The sequence below is a fragment of the Mus pahari genome, chromosome 14 (assembly GCF_900095145.1).
Source record: "Mus pahari chromosome 14, PAHARI_EIJ_v1.1, whole genome shotgun sequence".
Taxonomy (NCBI): Eukaryota; Metazoa; Chordata; class Mammalia; order Rodentia; family Muridae; genus Mus; species Mus pahari.
The window spans coordinates 32,951,525-32,972,988 of record NC_034603.1 but is presented as its reverse complement, the minus strand read 5'-3'; the positions used below and the strand labels follow the sequence as shown (position 1 = coordinate 32,972,988).

The 21,464-nt window shown below is 48.0% G+C and overlaps 1 protein-coding gene across 4 annotated transcripts in view; it reads left to right on the top strand.

The window, feature by feature from the left end:
- The window catches only part of Arhgap44 (Rho GTPase activating protein 44), a 164,329-nt gene that overhangs the window by 133,873 nt on the left and 8,992 nt on the right, over positions 1-21,464 (top strand). For 2 of the 4 annotated variants that reach the window (XM_021212088.2, XM_029545771.1), the window contains exons 11-18: positions 548-659; positions 1,000-1,081; positions 4,780-4,860; positions 7,598-7,711; positions 8,725-8,816; positions 9,788-9,968; positions 19,217-19,234; positions 20,038-20,265. In XM_021212088.2, coding sequence (XP_021067747.1) covers positions 548-659; positions 1,000-1,081; positions 4,780-4,860; positions 7,598-7,711; positions 8,725-8,816; positions 9,788-9,968; positions 19,217-19,234; positions 20,038-20,265 — 908 coding nt within the window. The remainder of the gene's footprint in view (positions 1-547; positions 660-999; positions 1,082-4,779; positions 4,861-7,597; positions 7,712-8,724; positions 8,817-9,787; positions 9,969-19,216; positions 19,235-20,037; positions 20,266-21,464) is intronic. The other 2 variants (XM_021212089.1, XM_021212090.1) reach the window with 1 other exon arrangement.

The following is a 21,464-nucleotide window of genomic DNA, read 5'->3' as shown; positions in this document are numbered from 1 at the left end:
TTCACAGGGGTCGCCTAAGGCCACTGGAATACACTGATATTACTGTTCATAACAGTTGCAAAATTACAGCTATGATGGAGCAACGAAAAAAGTTTTATGGCTCCTTTAATTCATGAGGAACTGAATTAAAGGGTGACAACATTTGAAGGGTGAGAGCTATTACCACAGATGTTTGTTTGTTCAAGTTTCTAGACCTTCATGTTTGACAGCTCTCAGGCAGATTCTCCAAGATTTACTCCTAAGTACGACAAGAACCAGGCACCGGAGAGTCCAAGGTTCAGATACCGAATACACTTATTCAGTCAGTTCAGTGAGCCACCAGACACGGGCTGCCATACTGAGAACAGTGTGGTGGACTCGTGAGCTGCTCGAGTCTGAGGGAGATGCCTGAGAAATAGGGAGCTGCAACATCAGAACACGGCATTAGTGAAGTGCTGGAGGACGGTGGTCCAGAGGGAAGAGCAGCTAGACTTCCTGTCTCTCCGTTTTTCTCTTGTTCCTCTGCTGAGTTGCTGGCCACCCTCTCACCCTTCCATCCTATCCATAGGGCCTCTTCCGGGTAGCCCCCTCAGCCTCCAAACTGAAGAAACTGAAAGCTGCTCTGGACTGCTGTGTGGTGGATGTCCAGGAGTACTCTGCTGACCCCCATGCCATAGCAGGTAGGTACCCTCCACCTCTGAGCCAGGGTTCATGGGGAAGGGAGAGCAAGGACAGTGCGTGGCTCTGTGTCTGGAACAGTGGCTTCAGAGGTCCACCTAGGGCTCTGATTGTTCTGATCATTGAAGGAAGACTACCTTAGCTGTACAGCTAGCCACGGCTAGGTGATGTGAAAAACAAGGGGCAGGCCTATGTAATGTTCAGCCCAGGTACTCTCGAAGCCTAGCGACTGTTCACATGGGAAACCACTATTTAATCGTGTGTTGCCCAAGGAATCATGTCCAAATGGAGTCATGTGGTTTGTCCTGCTGTGTTGTAACAGCTTACTGTATTTATGCCCAGGGGCTTTGAAGTCTTATCTCCGAGAGTTGCCAGAGCCTCTTATGACCTTTGAACTCTATGACGAATGGATCCAGGCTTCTAAGTGAGTAACCCGTGTTGGATTGTGCTGTGGGTTGGGATTATGGGATTGATAATCATACGTGTATCTGTGGACCATTGGATGCTTAGGTTCCTCATACAAAGCGGCCAGCATAGTGTTTGCATAGAACCTCATGTGCACTTTAAGCCATCCATAGATTACTTAGAGTGTCCAATGCCATGTAAATAGTTGATAAGCTCCACTGTGTATAGGTTCTTTGAAGTGTGACAGCCTGTAAGCTGGGATCCAGCTAGTGGCCACCTTCTTTCCATCATGAAGGACTGTTGGCGCGTGTTCCCAAAAAAGCATGTGCAAGAATGCTGCCAGCAGCTCTACATGGGCAGTTACTAGTGGCTCTTGAGAAAGCGACAGAGGCATTGCCTCATGTTCTGAGGCAAGTAAGAAGTTGATAGAGCCACTCTGGCAACTTAAGGAGGACACGTGAGGTATGTATGTATGTGTGTGTGTGTATGTATGTATATATATATATATATATATATATATATATATATATATATATATATATATATATATCGAAGATTATAATGTAATTACATCATTTTCCCCTTCATTTTCCTTCCCTCAGGTATAGTTTTTAAAGAAAACTAAATACCTAACACTCAATAAGATAGAATTTTAGGAGTGAACCTATCTGTGTACATTAAAGAAGGTTCTGGAAAGGCCCAACTAGGTAAGGACAGTGATTTCTTTTGGAAGAAAGAGCAAGATGAATAGTCTCAGGGTCTTTTTTCATATCCGTCGCAGGGATATTTTAGCAACAATGAATTAATAATGCTAAGGCATACGATGTGGGTAGTGAATGTGATCTGTTCCCCCAAGGATCAGGATGAGGGAGCAGAATTAGGAGGCCAGCAGCCAGAGCATCCCAAAGGCAAGGCAAGCCAGAGCCTGGGGCTCCTCAGTGAGGCTTGCCTTTGTGACTCCTCCCTCTCTTCCCTTGCCTGTGTGGGCTTCGTCAAGGGGCATGTTCTCTTTGTCCATAGGCTAAGGACGATCTTAAGAAAATGCAAACAGTCGTAGTGAGGAAGTAGACAGCACGAGGCAGGAGAATTGTTACCAGAGCCGGTATGGTGGAGACGAGAGTGGAGATCATGCAGGTAGAAGAGAAGAGGATCCCAGATCAGGGCTAGTGTCAGAGAGGCTTCTCACTGCAGTGGGCCGCAGCTAATGCAAAGACGCACAACTCGTCATAGGCTGTCAGAACTGCTCCACAAAGCTCAGGGGACGTTAAAGAGGAAGAGGAAGAGAGGAGGTAAGGCCGGGAGGATAGGGAGGAGTCACTGTGAAATACCAGCTTCTGGGTAGGACACGGCCCTCAGACTCCAAATTCACTGCAGACCACATAAGATGGAGCCAGCAAGATAGTCAGCATTCCAGCAGGCTGAACTGGTTGAACTCAGTGAGTTACAAACTAATTAAAATAATGATAATAATAATAATAATAATAATAATAATAATAATAATAATAATAAGTCATGATAACCAGAAGGGATCATGCTGGAAGGGTTCCAGAGGAATGGGGTGAGGTCCTAGAGACAGGTGTGACTACCATGTATTAGGTATGTGTATGAAATAGTGAAAATATAAATAAAATGTACTCTCTAAAATGAGTGCTTATCAGGACAGTACAGACTGACTGTGACTGAGCAGGCGTTTTGGGGAGCCTGGTGGGCTAAGTGCCTCCGTGGGAGAGCATGCCGGCTCAGAGGATGGCGCGGGTGTGCGCAGGGATCGGAGGCTAGGAGACCATCCTCAGGACAGGAGCACTGGCTGATGCCTCGGAGACCTCTGCCCCGTGGATACCTTCTGCCTCACCTTAAATGTCACCTCCTCAGAGATTCCCGCCTCGTCCCTGTTGCTTCTGCACCAGGGGGAGTCTGGACGGCCGGGCTTGTTGGCATATAGCCGATAGGTTAGGGACTCTTCTGAGGGCTTCTCCCCAGCTCATAGGGCAGTTCCAGGCACAGAGGGACTCATTTTAATATGTGTCTGTTGACTTACATTGCTCGAAAGGTCAAGTAAGACGAATTCAGCTTAAAAATCCAGCGGCTTTCACTTCCCACTTTATCACTGGACAGCACTTGATTCCATAAAGTGGAATGAGTTCTTCCGGTGAATGAAGTAGGAGGGGTTAGCTAGCTAGCTCTGCAGGCAGAGAAGTCGGAAGAGACAGAAACGACAAAAGTCATGGCTTTAAAGGGACTCCTCAAGGGGGTGAGGCAGAGTGGGTGATCCTACCGGCTCAGCAACACCAGCTTCCTAGGACTGGTTCTTGGCAAAGGACTGTTTTAGGAAACTAGCCCCAGTTTTCATAGTTCACTTTGCTTCTGTGACTTTTTAGCACAGTGGCCCCATTACAGCTCAGTCTGTTCTGCCAGGCCCAGTGCTCGATGTTAGCAGAAAAGTGTAGCTTCCCACAGACTGCTCCTTACGGAAAGTTAAAGATCAGAAGAGTACGTGGGGCTGCCTTGCTGCCACAGAAAGCGCCTTGCCCAGGACAGAACCAGGACCTTACACGAGCCAGCAGCAGGGCCAAGCACTTGGATCGTGCTCCGGTTCAGAGTGTTCACACCAGCTCTGTGAGGACAAAGTTACCACCAGGCCAGGGTGTGAAAGGCCTACTCCATGGCTTCCGAGTCAAGACCTACTTTAACCATGCGTTGCATAAATATGTATGTTCTGTTCCTTCCTGCCCATACAGGGGGCTTTTCTCTGAAGGGTAAGATCAGTTGGAGGACCCTAGGGACACCCAGCAATGACAATGACGTGTAAAGGGGATGGCCACACCTTGAGTACAGGCCTCACCCTACTACAGTTTACTCTCTGGATCTTCTGGATCCTCTGAGGTCGCTGGCGTCAGACTTTTCTTACCATGTAGGCCTGGATATAGATTTCTATAAAACTTAGTCCTATGAATAATGATTTGCTTCTGGGAGATTGATTAGTAAACCCACAGAGGAAATTGTGAGATGTCATGGAAAGCCTTTTAGCTAGTGGAAATTGTCTACTTGTTGAAGTTAAAAGTTTTTTTTTTTTTTTTAAAGATTTTTTTTTTAATTTATCTATTATATGTAAGTGCACTGTAGCTGTCCTCAGACACTCCAGAAGAGGGCGTCAGATCTTGTTACAGATGGTTGTGAGCCACCATATGGTTGCTGGGATTTGAACTCCAGACCTTCGGAAGAGCAGTTGGGTGCTCTTACCCACTGAGCCATCTCACCAGCCCGAAGTTAAAAGTTTTATATCTTTGTACCCTATTTATTCGAGTTATCTGTTGGGCATTTAGTTTATGTCAGATATGGAGAAATTTAATATGCAGTGACTAATGTCTGTTGAGCTGATCTGTAGGTTACAGCATGCAACTGGGTCGGTCTCCTCCTGCTTGTGTCCTGTGTTCTCCCAACAGTCCCAGAGCCCTGGCTCCACAACTCTCTAGCCTCTTGACCTCACTGTTCAGTGTGTTCACCTGAGACCTGTGATCTGTGTAGATGAAGTTCTGTTAAAGTAGTGTAGGGCAGAACTGGAGGAGAGCAGAAGGAGAAATGATAATAGCCACGTGTTTTAAGAATAATAACTTGCAGTGGTTGCCGCCAGGGTCCATGGTAAAGACTGACTAGGATTGGTGACCAGTGCTACATCAATTCCTGTTCAACCAATGGCTTTTCATGTCCATTTCCCAGTATCCAGGAGCAAGACAAGAGACTTCAGGCTCTCTGGAATGCTTGTGAGAAGTTGCCCAAGGCCAACCATAACAACATCAAGTAAGTAGGGAAAGGAGAAAGTGAATGGGGCTTATGTGAGCCAGCTGCCCAGCTCCCTGAATAAAGGTCATGGAAAATAGCATACGTGGGCTCCTTGTGGTGCTGTTAGCATGCATGGTGCTGTTAGCATACACGGGCACCTTGTAGTACTGTTAGCATGCATGGTAGTGTTAGCATTCATGGTACTGTTAGCATGCATGGGCACCTTGTGGTTCTGTTAGCATGCATGGTGCTGTTAGCATACACAGGTACCTTGTAGTACTGTTAACATGCATGGTACTGTTAGCATGCTTCAAACAGCATGTGCCTATCTTATCTCACACACTTCAAACAGTGTGTTAGATAAGATAGGCAGGGGACATGTTGATAGGTTTTGCTGCTAAGGGACAGAAGCCAGTATTACCAGGGGCTTCCCAACAACAGCCATTGGCTAAGTCTATGACGGGTTTCTCAGTTTGTGAAAGAATAAGGAGTGATGCAGACCATCTATAGTATGTGAGACAGGAGGACTCATGGGAGTGGCTGCCCTACNCAGACCATCTATAGTATGTGAGACAGGAGGACTCATGGGAGTGGCTGCCCTACGCAGACCATCTATAGTATTTGAGATAGAAGGACTCGTAGGAGTGGCTGCCCTACTCTGGAGCTGAAGGAGGCAAACATCACCTCGAGCTAATCACAAGCAGGGCAGTGAGAGAACCCCAGGCATGCGTCTGTCTGTCTTTTCCAGGAGTCACTTAGCTTCTTGCTCCTCTCTGCTGCAGGTCCTTCCCCACCCTTGGCTTCTGTTCCTCGCTTACCCTGGCCTCTTTCTCTCCTGTTGGCTTCCTCTCCTCCCTGTTTCTTAGGACGTAGGCTTTCGGCTTCAACTTGTGTTTCTATCTACCTGATAATTTGTGTTCCCCTGTTAAAAATCCCTAGAGAGGTGGTATGGCTATTCTTTAAGCACTAAACACTGAGTTACCATAGGATGTGGCAGCTCCACTTCAGAGCACATGCCCAAAAGAATTGAAAGCAGAGGCTGGATATGCATGCGCCTACATTCAGAGCAGCGAGATTCACGGTGGCCAGAGGGAAAACAACCTAAGTGTCCTCAGGCAGATAAATGGATAAATCCATTGTGTTGTACACACACGGTGCAACTGTGGTTCTTACGGTGCCGTGGACATAAAGGTCTGGTGCCATGTATATGAGGTGCTGAGAGAAGCTGGGGCCGTAGGTACTGAAGATGGTTGGTTGTCAGGACTGAGCAGTGGACAATGCAGGGATTGTTGTTTAATGTGTACCGTCTCAATTTGAGAAGGTCAGATGATCCTGGGGGGTAGGTAGATGATCGTGATGGTTGCCTAACAATGTGGGTGTACCTTATTGTGCATTGGTGTACCCCTACAAATGGGCAAAGTAAACTGTACGTACATTTTATTAAATCTGCACTTAAAAGTACCCAAATACAAGTCTAATGTGTACAACACACTACATGTTGGTAATCCCAGCCCTCAGCCACTGGCAAGGGTTCCTCAACTGTTATCAGACAGCCCACATCCTATTGCAGTCCTGGAATGTGTCAGGAGAGGTGGTGGGTAGAGCTGGTACAGGAATGCAATGGCTACTACTCCATTAGACCCCACCCCCAAGGCTGGTGCACTCTCTGCTGGGCTGAGGGAAACAGTGAAAATCCTCCAAGGAACTCCCTTTGTTGTGACCCAAGGGAGGATGACAGCCTTTTGTAGCTAGGAGTCCAGAGGCCCTGGGGGCTCTAGGGAGGACAGCATAGTCTTAGTGTGGCATGCCCAGGCAGCTCTTGGATGTTTGCCTTGTGCACGGCTCCTTCATTCTCATTTTTAAAAACTAATGTGATTGAGACATCATTCACACACCACTGTGTCTTTCTGAAGGTGACCTTTGGGATTGAGTCTACCTTCGCAAAGCTGTGTACCCGTCAATAATGTCTGGTTTGGGGGTGTTTTTATCACTGCACAAAGAAACCCAGTTCCCACTGTAGCCATTCTCACCACCCCAGCTCAGTTCAGCAGCCGCTAATCCAGCCTCTTGCATGGCACACTTTCCTGTTCTGGGTATTTCACATAATGGAGTAGAACTGCACTGTGGAGCCTTTTATGTTTCCTTTTCATTGCCACTTTTCCAGGCAGAAAGTGTCAAGTCTCCATTCTTTTTTTATGCCTTAGTAACATTCTGCATACACTCATTCACTCCTTTGAGGGCATTTGAATGGTCTCAGGAAGACCACAAATAACGCCTCTCCAGATATCTTTTTGGCACCTTGTCCATGGGAGTATTTCTCTTGGGTGTATTCCTACCAATGGGATTGCTGGGTCTCATTGGATCTTTCCAAGAAGCCTGAGTGAGTGTAAATAGGACCCAGGTCTGTGGATATCACAGACACCTTGGTTATACAGTGAGGATGAGAGGTAACAGGATATGGTGAGAGATAACCCTTGGGCATCCTGAACCTAAGCCACAAGGTCAGATGGTTTCTTACTGGTTGTTCACTGGAGGAGATATGAACATCTAAGTGGGTGAATTCTGGGTCTGTCTGCTTTGGGGAAGAGAATCCGGAGTTCCCATTTCATTGTGTGGGTTATTTCTTCATATATTGCTGGATCAGTGAGTCTCCTTGTCAAGAACGTACTACAGGAGAGAAGTTTCTATTCGGTCCAGCATGACAGTGGCTGGTGTTGAGCCCCAGTTAAACCTGACTCTTCTCATTGCCTTTCAGATACTTGATCAAATTTTTATCGAAACTGTCTGAATATCAGGATGTAAACAAGATGACTCCCAGTAACATGGCAATCGTCCTGGGACCCAACCTCCTTTGGCCACAGTCAGAGGGGTGAGTACAGGAAGGAGAGGCCCCCGAATGTGCCAGGCATGGGCTGTAGGGCAGGAGGCCTGGGCCCTGGATCATCTCTGTAGCAGTGAGTTTGGGCTACACTGCTTCACTTCCCCCGTGGGTTGCACACTCGCACTCGCCCAGGAGCTGGATTCTCAAATGGAAGACAGACAGACAGACAGACAGACAGACAGACAGACACACACACACACACACACACACACACACACACACACACACACACACCAATTAATTTTAAAATGTCTTGGCTACCTCAAAGGCTAGACATCCTAAATCTTCCCTGGCTACCCCAGTCCCAGTTGGAGAAGTGGCCAGTGGCCACCCACCCAAATTCTGACATGGCTGGTTAGCCTCTCCTGTAGCTCCTATGTCCCATCCTTCTCCCCCAAGTCATGGTGATTCTCTGTCTCCTTTTCCCTAGTTCATAGCCTGTGCAAATATAAAGGTCGTGCCTCATCTCCCTTTGTCTAGCCATTGACTACTGCCATCTTTATTGATCAAAAGCCAGATGGGGACAAGGACCTTCAATGTTTGGTCACACAGATTCCCTATTAAATCAAAGCCTTAGAACCCATCTCTACCGCATATTAGTCTGTTCCTTTCTCTTAGAGCCAAGAGGAGGAACATAATTCTATAGATTTCCTCACTGACAGGCTCAGAGCAATGGGTCTGAGTGTGGTCTTCTGTGACTAGCCTAAATTACTATGGAGCACGACAGAGGAGGGCAAGGAACAGGAGAGAGCACTTCGCGAGAAGTCTGGGCATCTAGACTTGAAAGGGTGGAGTCCTGTCTGCAAGAGGCAGCAGCGTTTTAAAGCAGGCAAGCTACCTGAAGAAGTATTTATGGGTATCGGGTGGTCACCAGAAGTGATGCTATCCACAAAGCTTCCGGAAAGCAGCTGAAGACCTGGGCCTGCAGAATTCCAGTGCCCAGAGGCCTGTGCAGCTGTCCCCCTGCCTCCGCTGCTAACCCCACTGTTCTCTGTTTACAGGAACATCACCGAGATGATGACCACAGTTTCCCTGCAGATCGTTGGCATCATCGAGCCCATTATCCAGCACGCAGACTGGTTCTTCCCTGGGGGTAATGTGTCAGCATTCACATCTAGGGGACAGAGGGGCAGATGTGGGGACCGGAAGCGCACTGTGAGCTTGAAGCCTGGGAAGCCAGGGGTGTGCACCCAGGCTTTGGATGGCTTTGTTCACACTCTGCCCGCACACATCTACCTACAGATGCAGCAGGCACTGGAGTAGAGCCTCGGCTGCTCCCTTCTCTATCTCCGCCCGGGAAACTTCGTGCCTTGTACTGAGTAGATCCATAGATTCTCCTGACCCAACAGCTACACTGTGGTTTTTTCACACCTACAAAATGTGGAAACTGGCCCAAAATAGAGTGCTTCTTAGCTCCAAACTCCCCACTTTCCAAATGCAGAGGGTGGCTGGACCTGATGTTACAGTAGAAGGTGGGGAAGGAGTGAGTGAGGAGTGCTTCAGTTCAGGGCCCAGCCATCGCCTGGACGCTACTGACTTAAATGACGTTCTTTGAGCTGCCCCTCAGCACAGAAAAGCAGGGCTTCCAAAGCAGTGACTTGCTCTTTTGTGCCTGGTTCGTAATTAGGCACTTGAGGCAGCTTTTTACCAGGGAATCTGTAAGATGTTATGAGCCGCAGAAGCATCCTTGCACAAGTGGTTCCCTGTGGTGATTGTTTTATGGAGACAATACAACACAACACGTTGCTCCTGTCCGTCATGTGTACTGAGTGTTGAGGGTGAGCTTTTAGCTGTCAGTCACCACTAACCCGTGTGAGGACAAAATGCTACGAAAGCCAGGGTTCCAGTAGTCAAGGCTGACCTGGTCATCTCCCTCTCTTAAAGGCCAGTCTGCCCACCACATAAGTCTCTGCTGACTGGTCAGTATGGTGAGCTGATCTCAACAGGTTAGCTGGTATGGACCATGAGGTAACTTTTTTTTAGAGGCAGCATGTGAGCATCTCTCTGTCCCGGAAGCCTGTGCCCTCATGAGAGATGACATACACTGATTCTTTTTCCCTACAGAGATAGAGTTCAACATCACAGGCAGTTATGGGAGTCCGGTCCACGTGAACCACAATGCCAACTACAGCTCAATGCCCTCCCCAGACATGGACCCTGCTGACCGGCGCCAGCCAGAGCAGGCCCGCCGGCCCCTCAGTGTTGCCACGGACAACATGATGCTGGAGTTTTACAAGAAGGATGGGTATGAGCTAGTGCCCCTTCGGTAGTATTGGGAAAACTGAATTAGGGGAGGGTGTGTTTAGGAAAACCAGAATCAACAGGGAGGCAGTACTTACTAAGACACTTGAGGTGGCTTGTAGCAGTTCATTTGGGACCTCATTCTGGATGCTTCCGTCTGTGTGTGCCGGGACTGGTTTCTTTGGCCTGCTTCCCTTTGGGGCCAGAGGTAGGTACAGTCTGCTTAGCTTACCTGATTGCCATCAGTATGACTAGTTCTCAGCAAATAAAGAAGTGTTGCTCAATGAAGGGAATTTTTTTTTAAAGTCACAATAATCCTTATTAATGTATTGTTTTATTTATTTTAACACATAGTCTTATACTAGCTCAGGCTAACCATACACTGTCTGTATAAGGAATAACATTAAACGAATAATCCTCCTGTCTCCATCTCCCAAATATAGGCTTTCTAGGTTTATATCCATATATCTGGTTATAGGCAGTGCTGGGGATTGAACTCAGATCTTTGGGCATGATAGATCCACCCTCTGGCAGCTGAGCCACACCCCCCAGCCCACAAGCTCTTTATCTTGACTTATGATTCACCCACGCGTAGCTAGGAGCGTGGCCCAGTGACACAGCTCATGCATTGCGTAGGTGAAGACAAATTTCAGTACTGTAGAATTTCCAAAAGCCCAACATGTATAAAGGCGTGGCCGCTCCTGCCTCTTCATCGGCTTCACTTTAATTGTAGACCTATTCATCTGCCATCTTAAGCTCCTATACGCAGCACCATTGATGAATAACTTTTTCTCTGTGGGGCTGGAAAGAAACCCTGAACCTAGGAGTGGCCCATGTGTACAGGTTTTCTAGGGTTTCTTCCAGGGTCTGCCTACTTGAATGCAGTTCAGATACACCCAGCTTAGCATGTAAGCGTGCGAAAGGGGCAGCCACTCCACGCTCCCATTAAATCAGTTTACATAATGTTTAATTACACAACATGATTGCCTCAGTAAGCAACAGAGGCATAAGCAGGTTACATAACTCACTCCAGCGAGGCATGGTAAGCAGTCACTCAATGGCCTCAGAATCTGCGTCTGAGGAGAGTCCAGTTCCCCAACCGAGGGTGTCGGTACACCTGAGTGGATTACCAAGTCAGTCAATTAAGTAAACTGTGATTAGGAATTAAATACTTACACACAATCACAGTCTACAACTGCTCCTTCAGGGTGGGAACATGGCACACCAAGTCAGGGTATGGGAAGCCCAGATGATCGGAAGCAGCCCGGCCACCCCCTTCCCTCAGGGACCACCAGGGTGTGTGAAGGCAAATGCCAAAAGGGCTTGGGGGACCTGTGGAAGAGTGGGAGTCACACTGTCCCTCATCCTCCTGCATGGGAGTTAGCATTGAGGAGTACATTTGCAGAGGAGACCTAAGCCTGTGTCCTATGGTGTGTGTGTGTGTGTGTGTGTGTGTGTGTGTGTGTGTGTGTGTGTGGAGGGGGCAGTGCTGTCCCTGCTTGTGACCTTACTCCACAGAGATCATGTGTGATGTGCATGGGGTTATTAGCGTATGTGGTATGCTTGTGTGTTGTTCACTATCTAGCAGGGAGGGGGGATAGAAACTCTCAGATATTCAAATGTAGAAGAGAAAAATCATAACTTTATCAAAAAAAAAGTAGCAAAACTAGAATGTTCAAGAGACAGAAAACTGACGAGTGCCTTGGGCAGTGCCTTTAAACCCCACTCCAAACAGCAGTCCAGTTCCCACACGACCCCTTGCCAAGATGCCAAGATGCCAAGATGCCCTCACAGGCAGGTAGATGCTGGTGCTGGCTGAGCCTTCAGAAAACGCCTCAGAGCCACTGGGCTGTTCCAACCCTCCTGTCCCATACAGTATACAAGTGTGGCAGAAGCTTGGCCAATGGCATTTTAAACTGATGCTACCTCTCTGGTGAAGTCCTGTTGCGTCAGAACACTGTGGATGAACTGTCCAGTGTGTGGGCCATACTGATCCAAAGTTAGGGCCTGTGTGATGCTCGGTGTATATAGGCATTTCTGCCAAACCTGATGACCTGAGGTAAACCTGATGACCTGAGGCTGATGCCCAGGTCTCACATGGTAACTTAACTTGCACTAGTTGTCCTCTGACCTCCACATACGTGCATTTGCATGCGTGCTCGTGCACGCACACACGCACACATACACACACAATCTAAAGTTATAAAAATCAAAATTTTATTTCTACCATCTACCCTTTGAGTCTGCATATTACTGAAATACATGAAATGTGTGTGTTTTAAAATGTGTATTCCATAGAAAATGTAGTTTAAACCAACCCTCAAAGAGCTGTCTGACAGGGCATGGTGTGAAGCCACGAACCACGTGATGACATTTTGGCAGTGGTAGCTCTCATACATGACTGTCATGTGAGATGATGTCATCTAATGGTGCCCCAGCCAGCATAGTTCACTCTGTGATGTTCAGACAAAAATGAAATTGCCCAGTAACAGATTTCTCCGCACTATGGTCACTTTTGAACTCTGGAAGAAAGAGGAGCCTGCAGTTGTTGTTTGAGGGTGAGGAGAACACAGTGCATCCACTGAGCACCACCAGTGTTCCCTAATCCTTGACATCTGTCCCCACCTCTGAGCTTTTAAAATACCCTGAGAAAAATGTTAAAGCCTTTAAGTTGCCCATTGAACTGTGGACACATTCAATAGATGCCGTTGGAGGCTTTTGCTCAAGATAAAAAGAAAGTGCAAAGTATATACCAATAGAGCTGTAATTTTAAAAATCATAAAGGAAAGTCAGGACAGATAAACCGGATAAAATCGGGCAGAAGTGGGAAGTGTTCCATCAGTGTCAAGAGCTTCTAAATCCTAGATGTCGCATAAGGCAGCTTGCTCTTTATGAGCCTAGTCCTGAAGCCATTTCTGATTCATAATATAAGGGGAATGTCTTCAGTGAACCAAGAGTTCAAGCCTGTGGTTTTCATCATAACATGCAGGGTGATGGCCACCAACAGATACAGCGCCCAAACCTGCCACCTCTATATATTACTTTATTCTTGAAGAAAATAAAAATCTTTGCAGGAGTGATCCAAGTAAGGACTTTGATTTGGAAGTTATACTGACTTCTCAGTGGTCCCTAAAGGACATTATTTACAGGCTGGAGGTGGAGAAACTCACTACACTATAGCTGCGAAGATGGATCTGAGAATTGAAGGGTAGCTGACACCAGGAGCTGGAACAGGAATAGAACATGTCTCCTGCAGTCCCTGAAGGGAACCAGCCCTGCTGTTGCTGAATGCATCATAGAATAAAGTGCAGAGTCAGCTTCCACAACAGTCTGTGTGTATCTGCCATTTGCCTATTTTGTGGTGCCTGTCACAGCTGCTACAGGAGCCTATTACAGCCATTTGCTGAAGCTGCCAACGAATAGCATTGTGGGAAAGATGGCAGCGGACACTTTAGTTGTCCTTGCATAGTGTTGGCATCTCAGTGGCATATGGCTGAGAAGCAGAATGTGTGCCTGTTCTGGAACTTCTAAGCCTAGCCCTGTAGGTTCCCCCTGTGTCTCTTGAGAACATTCAGTCTTGGAATGTAGCTGGTGCGGAGTCCAAGTATCCCCTAGAGAGAAACTGAGGTCCCAGTGGGGTCTTTCCCAAGAGAACACTGAGCTTGTAGACAACTCAGTTTACCAGCTCTGCCAGAGAGTCTCAGGATTAATAAACTGTACTTTTAATGACTCCCCTAACACAAACGTACACCTTTAAGATACCAGAGCAGTGCACTGGGGCTAGAGTGATGATGTCTCAGCAGTTGCTACATTTCCAAAGGACATGAGTTCAATTCCCAGCATGGCTGGCTCATAACCACCTGTACATCTCCTGTTACATATGACTTAGGTCCATGGGCACCCTCATGTGTCACACAGACAGAAGCATATGCGTGTAAACAATAAACCTTTAAAATAGTGGCATGCTGGGACCTACTTTTCTGCCGTGGGGGTATTCTGACTAAGCATGTTCTTTGTGTCTTTGTTTTGTTTTGTTTTGTTTGGGTTTTGTTTTGTTTTGTTTTGTTTTTCGAGACAGGGTTTCTCTGTGTAGCCCTGGCTGTCCTGAAACTCACTCTGTAGACCAGGCTGGCCTCGAACTCAGAAATCCGCCTGCCTCTGCCTCCCAAGTGCTGGGATGAAAGGTGTGAGCCACCATGCCCGGCTATGTTCTTTGCTTCTTAAGTACTTGATGTTTTTGTCTGTCTATACTATGCTAAAGTCTTTGACTAACTCTACAGACATAAAATACACTAAAGTAGAACTGGCCAAAGGCACCTGAAGCTCAAAGGGCTCTCTATAGCTTACCATTCTGTAGACAGGAAGGTCGTGTCCCTTCATAGCAGGGTCCCCTGTCCTCTGTCAGTTGTTCTCCAGAGAACCTTTCATCCAAGATGACAGTCCTCATCCCTGCCTCCTCTGCCTGCCTGCCTGCCTGCCTGCCGTCCTGGGCTGACCACGGAAACACACAGATGTGACAGTCAGATTGCTGCTAATGTAACTGAATGGTGAGGGAGGTTTATCATAGATTACGGTTTTAGCATTGGAAGTGTTCCTTGGCCCCATTGCCTTTGGGTCTTAGTGTATAAAAGTTCACAGCAAAGGAAGAGGAAATGTCTTCTAAGGCATGCGGCTCGTAACTTAGCATCCTTCTGAGGCACCAGCTCCTAATGGTTCCACCATCTCCTCAGAGGACAGCAGGCCAAAGATCCAACATTCAGCAGGTAGACCTTGGGAAGACACTTCTCAACTATGCTGGGAGGGGTTGTATGGATCCCCTCCTTATTTTCAGCCCCTCTTCTATTAGGCTGCCTGTGTGTCTTCCTCAGAAACCCATCTCGATGGGTCTCACAGGTCAGAGCCCTGGACCAAGCAACACAAAGAAGAGTGGCTCGGAGTTACTCTTCTGTGCTTTATTGCTATGAACAGACACCATAACCAAGGCAACTCTCATAAGGACACCATTTAACGGGGGCTGGCTTACAGGTTCAGAGGTTCAGTCCATCATCATCAAGGCAGGAACATGGCAGCATCCAGGCAGGCATGGTGCAGGAGAAGCTGAGAGTTCTACATCTTCATCTGAAGGCAGCTAGTAGAATACTGACTTCCAGGCAGCTAGGACTTGGGTATTAAAGTCCACACCCATGGTGACACACCTACTCAACAAGGCCACACCTACTCCAACAGGGCCACACCTTCTAATAGTGCCACTCCCTAGGCCCAGCATATACAAACCATAACAGAAGGGAAGAAAGAACTCTGATGTCAGATGTTAAATCCAGCTGGAGTCTTCTCAGGGTCTGCATCTCATGCTGTCTCCACTTCACCAAAACAACATCCTTCTTCTGCCTTCAGCAAACACCATCTACTCCTTTCTCAAGTAGACATTTTATTTTAAGAAAACGTCTCACCATGTAGCTTTGACCTGGAGCTCATTAAGTAGACTCGGCTTGAATTCAGAGCTCCGCCTGCCTCTGCCTCCTGAGTGCTAGCATTAAAGGTGTGTGCCACCATGCCGTATACTTAGGTATTTTTAAAGTCAAATTTTCTTGGCATTATGAGTGACAGCCATTACAACTATTGATCCTTCCTCAGGGTTGTATGTCTTTATGTAAATAGTTAAGAGCATATTTCAATTTTGGGTATATATACTTAAACATATGAAACATCTTAGGGGTGCAACCCAAGAATAAAAATGAAATATGTTTCACATATATATCCTGAAGGTCATTTTACATAGCATTTTCCCTGCAAGTCAGCACTTGAGGTCAAGTGTAGAATTTCTGACAGGCTCAGTAGCTCACACAGTTTGGGGATTCGAAGCATTCTCCACGTCAAATTTTCAGATGAAGGATGCTTAGCCTGTCCCTGGTCTCCAAGGGCTGAGGGTCTATGTTTATGTTCATTATTCTATAAACACCCCCCAGGGAGAGACAATGTGTCACTCCTACTTAACAAAGTGTACTCAGAGGTCACTTGTAGACCTTAGGTTCCAGTTCTTCCTTCCAGCCCCATGCTTTCTGAAATAAGGCTCAGATTCAAATTATATTTACAAATACCTTGGCCACACAGCTAGGCTTTTCTCTTATCAGATCATAACTCAGATGATCCCATTTATTCTAATCCACCTTCTGCCATGTGGCTGACTGCCTGTGCTCACATCTTCGGGGGTGGTGTCCTGGCTCTTTTCCAGAATTCTTTCTGCCTCCTGGATGCCCTGCCTTCCATTCTACTCTTTCTATAGGCCGTACGTTTTTAAACTGACATGCGATACATCCATGCAGTACACAAGATAGCCTCTTCACACTCACAGATACAGATGGGTCAGGTCCCATCTGAGCTTCCTCCGTTCCTTCTGAGGATAGTGTTACTTATGACCCTATTACCTCATGTGAGATCCCAGCTCTTGAGCTTCTGCCAACGCCTGCCGTCTTTTACCACATTCTCAGAGGATGCACCGTAGGCCTCCCCAAACCACAGCACTCTCATGCTCAACCCATCCTGTCAGTACTTGGCCTCTGCTGCCAGGCAGTGCTATCGAGGTATTCCAGGTCTGTCGTCCGTCCTGTATTGCTGAGTTACCCCCATGGATGCTGGAGGCAGGAGGGAGGTGTTTGCCCCAAACTTTCTATAAGGAAAGAGTTAAAACAAGTCCATAATTGGTCTACCTGGAACTAGAGGCGTGGGTCATCTCAGAACCCAGTTCTTGTTAAAATCTCATTTAAAATCTGAAGTGTGATCTGAGCAGAAGTCTTGCGAACGGCACTTGGCTGTGCATGCTGCCACACACTTGTAATGCCAGCACTTGGAAAGTGATTAAAACCAAAAAAAAAAAAAAAAAAAAAAAAAAAGCCTATAAAAAAAAGAAAAAAAAAAGAAATAAAGGGAAGGTTCTGGTAGGCAGAGAGGAAAAAAGACTCTGCTTTCTGTTTATAGATTCTCCATGTTTGGCTTTGGCCAGGGACAAAGGACTAAGGCTAAAGACTAAGGTCTTGATACTTTCCATATCAAGACAGACCTGGACTCTAGGTTCTCTCAGCATTCCTTAGTCCCTCGCTGGCATACCCTGTCCTAGCCCTGAATTTTCCAGCCCAGGCTGCCCTTCCCCTCAGAGCTTCCTTCCTATAGAATCCAGATATTTTGGTCTCCCTGCTCTCTCTTCTCTTTCTGAGAGCATGTCCTTTCTCTCTTTCTCTTCTCTACCCCACCCCCACCCTCACCATGGTGACTTCCCTGGCCTTCCTTGGAGCCAGTGAACTCGCCCACCCAAGAGCAGCTTTCCAGTAAGCCTGCCTTTAAGGCATTCTAATCTGGCTCAAATTGTCTCATTTCACCAGCAGTGGAGAAATAACCTTGACCCCAACCTTAGCTTCTCAGGGTCTCCTAGCCTAGTGCCTGCTCCCTTTCTGTGAGGCTCGGTTCTCAGTCATGGGGTTGCTGGAGGCTCCCTGTTGCCTTTGAATCTCCAGCAACAGCCCAGCTGGAGTCAGCATGCGATTATGCCCACTTCCATTTTATCATCCTTAAACACAACCGGTACCTTGAGTCTGTTCTGAGCTCTCCTCTGAGACAGCAATGAGCAGAGACTTGAGAGCTGTTGATACAGACATCTGCTTGGATGCTCCTGGTCTGTGTGCCACCCCCGCTGGGCAGAGAACTGAGCAGCTCTGTCCTTGCTGCCTTTGGGCTGAGTTTATCTGGACACCAGACGTACATAATTAGTAGCTGGCTCCTTTGAGTGATTAGGTATCCGAGAATGGAGCTGCCACCTTGGCTATTGAGTCACCCCAAGATTTATGTATCTGCTTGAAAATGTCAGTGGGCACTGTATGTGTATTCACTGAACTCATAATGTTCTACTTATCATTCTCTTCGACAGGCAGGGGTGATTGGCATGGCCCAGCAACCTCTAGTGAAGGTGGCAGTGTGCATTCAGTTTGTGGTTCTTAACTGCTGGCATTTGTCAGTCATGATTACCAGAGCTTGTTTAATATCTAACTGGTGCCCAAGCTGCTCCTTCCCTGGATGATTCAGATCAATGGGTACTCTAGAGTCTGAGGTTCCCAATGTTAGAAGCCATTCTTGGAAAGAGAAAGTTAACTCCCACAGCCCTGCTTCTAAGGACTTCGGATTCCTCTCCCTGATGAGGGAAGGACCTTCTAAGCAGAAAAGACTGGTGAGGAGTGGAGGGCTGGACTTCAGGACTTAAGGCTGACTGCCTCCCGTGTTCCTTGACCTCTAAAGTGTCATCAGTCTCCAACCCTTGTGTGAGAATAAGCTTTCCCCTTCTTTTTCCTATTAAAATCCCCAAATCCAGAAAGCAGCTTGCTAATCTTCCTTGGCCTGTTCTGACTACTAGGGGAAACACATTGATACCCACCCCAGAGTCTATAACCTTCCTAAGGTTGTCTGCCCAATGATGACATCTGTTCCAGATGACTTGAAAGCCAGTAAATCCTCAGAAGAGATACTCCCACTCCATTTCAAGAGCCTCCTTGAAGCCACAGGGATCTGAGGAATTCCAGCCATGACACTAGGCATGAAACCATACCAATCCCCTCAGACAGGTCCCTGCTTAAGAGTGTTTCCTTAAAGGTGCCCTCCTGCCTGTAACAGCTCATCTCTGTATTTGAATTGGTCTTTTATCCCACTGTAGCTCTGCAAAGTAGATATCACCATTCTAGGCATGCAGGACTCCACGGTGGAATGGCTCAGTGCGTCTGACCATTGAGGGAGAAGAGCAGAGAATAAGCACATGGGTGTTCTCTTATTCTCACCCTGCTGTGCACTAGTGATGGATGTGTCCTGGACTATGGCTTGTACTTGTACAGAAGTTCATGTCTCCCACCGTACTAGAAGTCTTGTCAATGAAGCTGTTGCCTAAGGGCACAGAACCAGGTCCACTGGACCAGGTGACAGGCATTAACTGCCTTCTGTGTCCATGCAACTTGGAAACAAGCGGATGCCTGGTTCTCAGATGAGTCTGTCATCCCATTGCCCTGTCAACTCTGCAGCTCCTCTCTACTCAGCTGCGTGGTTTGGGCTTGTGCAGCCACTGGAGAGGCTTGGAGATCAACTAAACAGTAGTCATCACACAATGTGAGCATTACATCAGGACTCAGACAGGGAACCCCTTGCAGACACTCCACCTCTGTGTCCAAAGGAAGGTGTAGACTTGTTGGCACTAATATCTGTATGTTTCTGTCCCTGCAGCCTTAGGAAAATCCAAAGGTACAGTATCCTCTGGTAGCTCCGAGGTCACCTTCAGTCTCTCAAAGCAAGCAAGCTGTGTGGTAGTGAGCTCGGCAAGAGGGTGAATGTGCCGTGTTTGGTTGCTTGGCCGATTTACTTGGAGCTGTGTGTCCATCATCCTGATAAACTCTGAGCCCCGAGGGATCATAGGCATGAGCAGCCCCGTCCATGCTATCTAGATAAGCAGCTGTGGCCTACAGAGGTCATGCCTTGACAGATTCTCCAGCAGTACCGAAGCTGGGACTAGACACCTACATTGCACAAAGGATGCATTTAGAAGTCTCCTGCTGGTTGGTTCATGTCTAAGACTGGTGCTGTCCGTGTTCTGCCCTCCTTCATCTCACACTGGGAGGAACGTTTCCCTTGCCCCACCCCATCCCACCCCCAGGTAGGCCACATTCTGCTCTAAAAAGCTTGAGTTCCACACCAAGGATGCTTTGGGGGCCATTATCCCAGGGCCTGCTGGCTTTGGCCGAGGGTGTAAGCACAGCTTGTGGACTTCCAAGCTGCTGATTGTGCCCTGTTGTGCTTTTCCACTGTGGGAGGGCAGCTCGCGCCAGGCCTGGGCTGTGGAGCTGCATGTCAGCAGGTCCCCAGCAGCCTAGGCACTGGAGTGCAGCTAGCCATACCTCTCCACCATGGGCATCACTTCCCAGGACCCAGGAGGATGCTAAGCCTGCTGCTCTCCAAACACAGATTGCTTGAATGTCTCCGCTTCATGGGGGAGGGACCATGTCACCTGTCACATGTGGGTAAGCAGATGTCTTTGTGTCCCTCGCCAGCATGGGTGTGAGGGTCATGGACACATCTTGGGTGGCACGAAGAGGCTCCTCTGCTGGTCGGAAAGCATCCTGCGCCCCGCCTTCCATGCAGCCTCCTGCCCCACCCTCCGAGCTGGCTGCACCCCTGCCTTCACCCCTGCCGGAGCAGGTCCCAGACAGCCCTGCCACTCCAGCTCCTGCGCTCTCTCCATCAGGTGCCAGCCTGCAGCCCACCCCCGAGCGCCCCAGGTAAGCCCCGCCCCGCCATGGAAGGCTGGCATGTGTGCTGGGGTGACTGGGCTCTGGCTCTCCCTCCAGGCTGCCTCCTGGATCTGCTCACCCTGCTCCCACATCTAAGCATTCATGTTTGGCTTTCTGCATCCTGCCAGTCATCATCTGCGTCTGAAGTCCAGGCTTTCCAAGAACAGCATCCCCAAGCAGACATAGAAGGTGGCACTTTCCCAGAACTTCCCAGTACCTGCTGGGCACTTCGCATGCCCACGTCCCTCATCCTGCTCCCTGGTTCGAATTGTAAGATGTCAGCATTTCTCTTCAGCCTTGAAGTTCGTAGGGGCCATTTTTACTTCTAAAATTAGTGCAAGCCAGGGGTGTGAAGGGGGTAGTAACCTTCACAGCGTGCTATGTAGTGGGGTTGCCGTTCAGAGAAGAAAGAGAACATCCATTCTGTCACCAGCTCAGTGAACATTGCCAGAACTTCTTCTGCCCAAAGCTAGTACCATGATCTCCACTGTACCTCTCATGTCCCAGTGACAAGACACAGCAGCACTGAGCTCGGCACGGGCCAGGCTGTAAGGAAAGGACAGCATACCTGGTGAGGCCCAGGCAGAGGCTCAGACTTGGAAGTGGGAGCAGCATCATGGAGGTGGTTGGTCTCTCATGCAGCAGCCAGAGAGGAGAGGCCGCTTGGGTGGCTGTTGCTGTGCATGGGACACATACATTCCATGGACACTGGGTGGGAGCGGATGCCGAGTGAGCCCGGAGCCTTTAACTTAGACTCTTCCTACATGAGATTACAGATTTTTTTTTTTTAATCATTTCCTTCCTTTAATGAGTAGAACATAATTCCACTTCAAACTATAACCATGACAAAGGGAAAGCCGTACCTTCTGGGAGGGGCACCAACACTGGTTAGGCTTGGGAGGTTGCTGGTGACTGTGCCTCAGATAAGGCCTGATCCTGGCTGTGCAGCTGCACAGCTCTGAGCCCATGGGAGCTGCAGACAGGACAGTGGGAGCTTGGAGATGTACAGAGAGGCAGCAGTGGGCCAGACAAGTTGAGAGAGAGACGAGAGACATGAGCAGATTGACTGAGTTAATCCAGACTGAGTTGGTCCAGATTGACTGAGGAGGTCTAGATTGACCTAGGTGGTTTAGATTGACTGAGGTGTTCTAGATTGACTGAGGTGGTCCAGACTGACTGAGGTGATC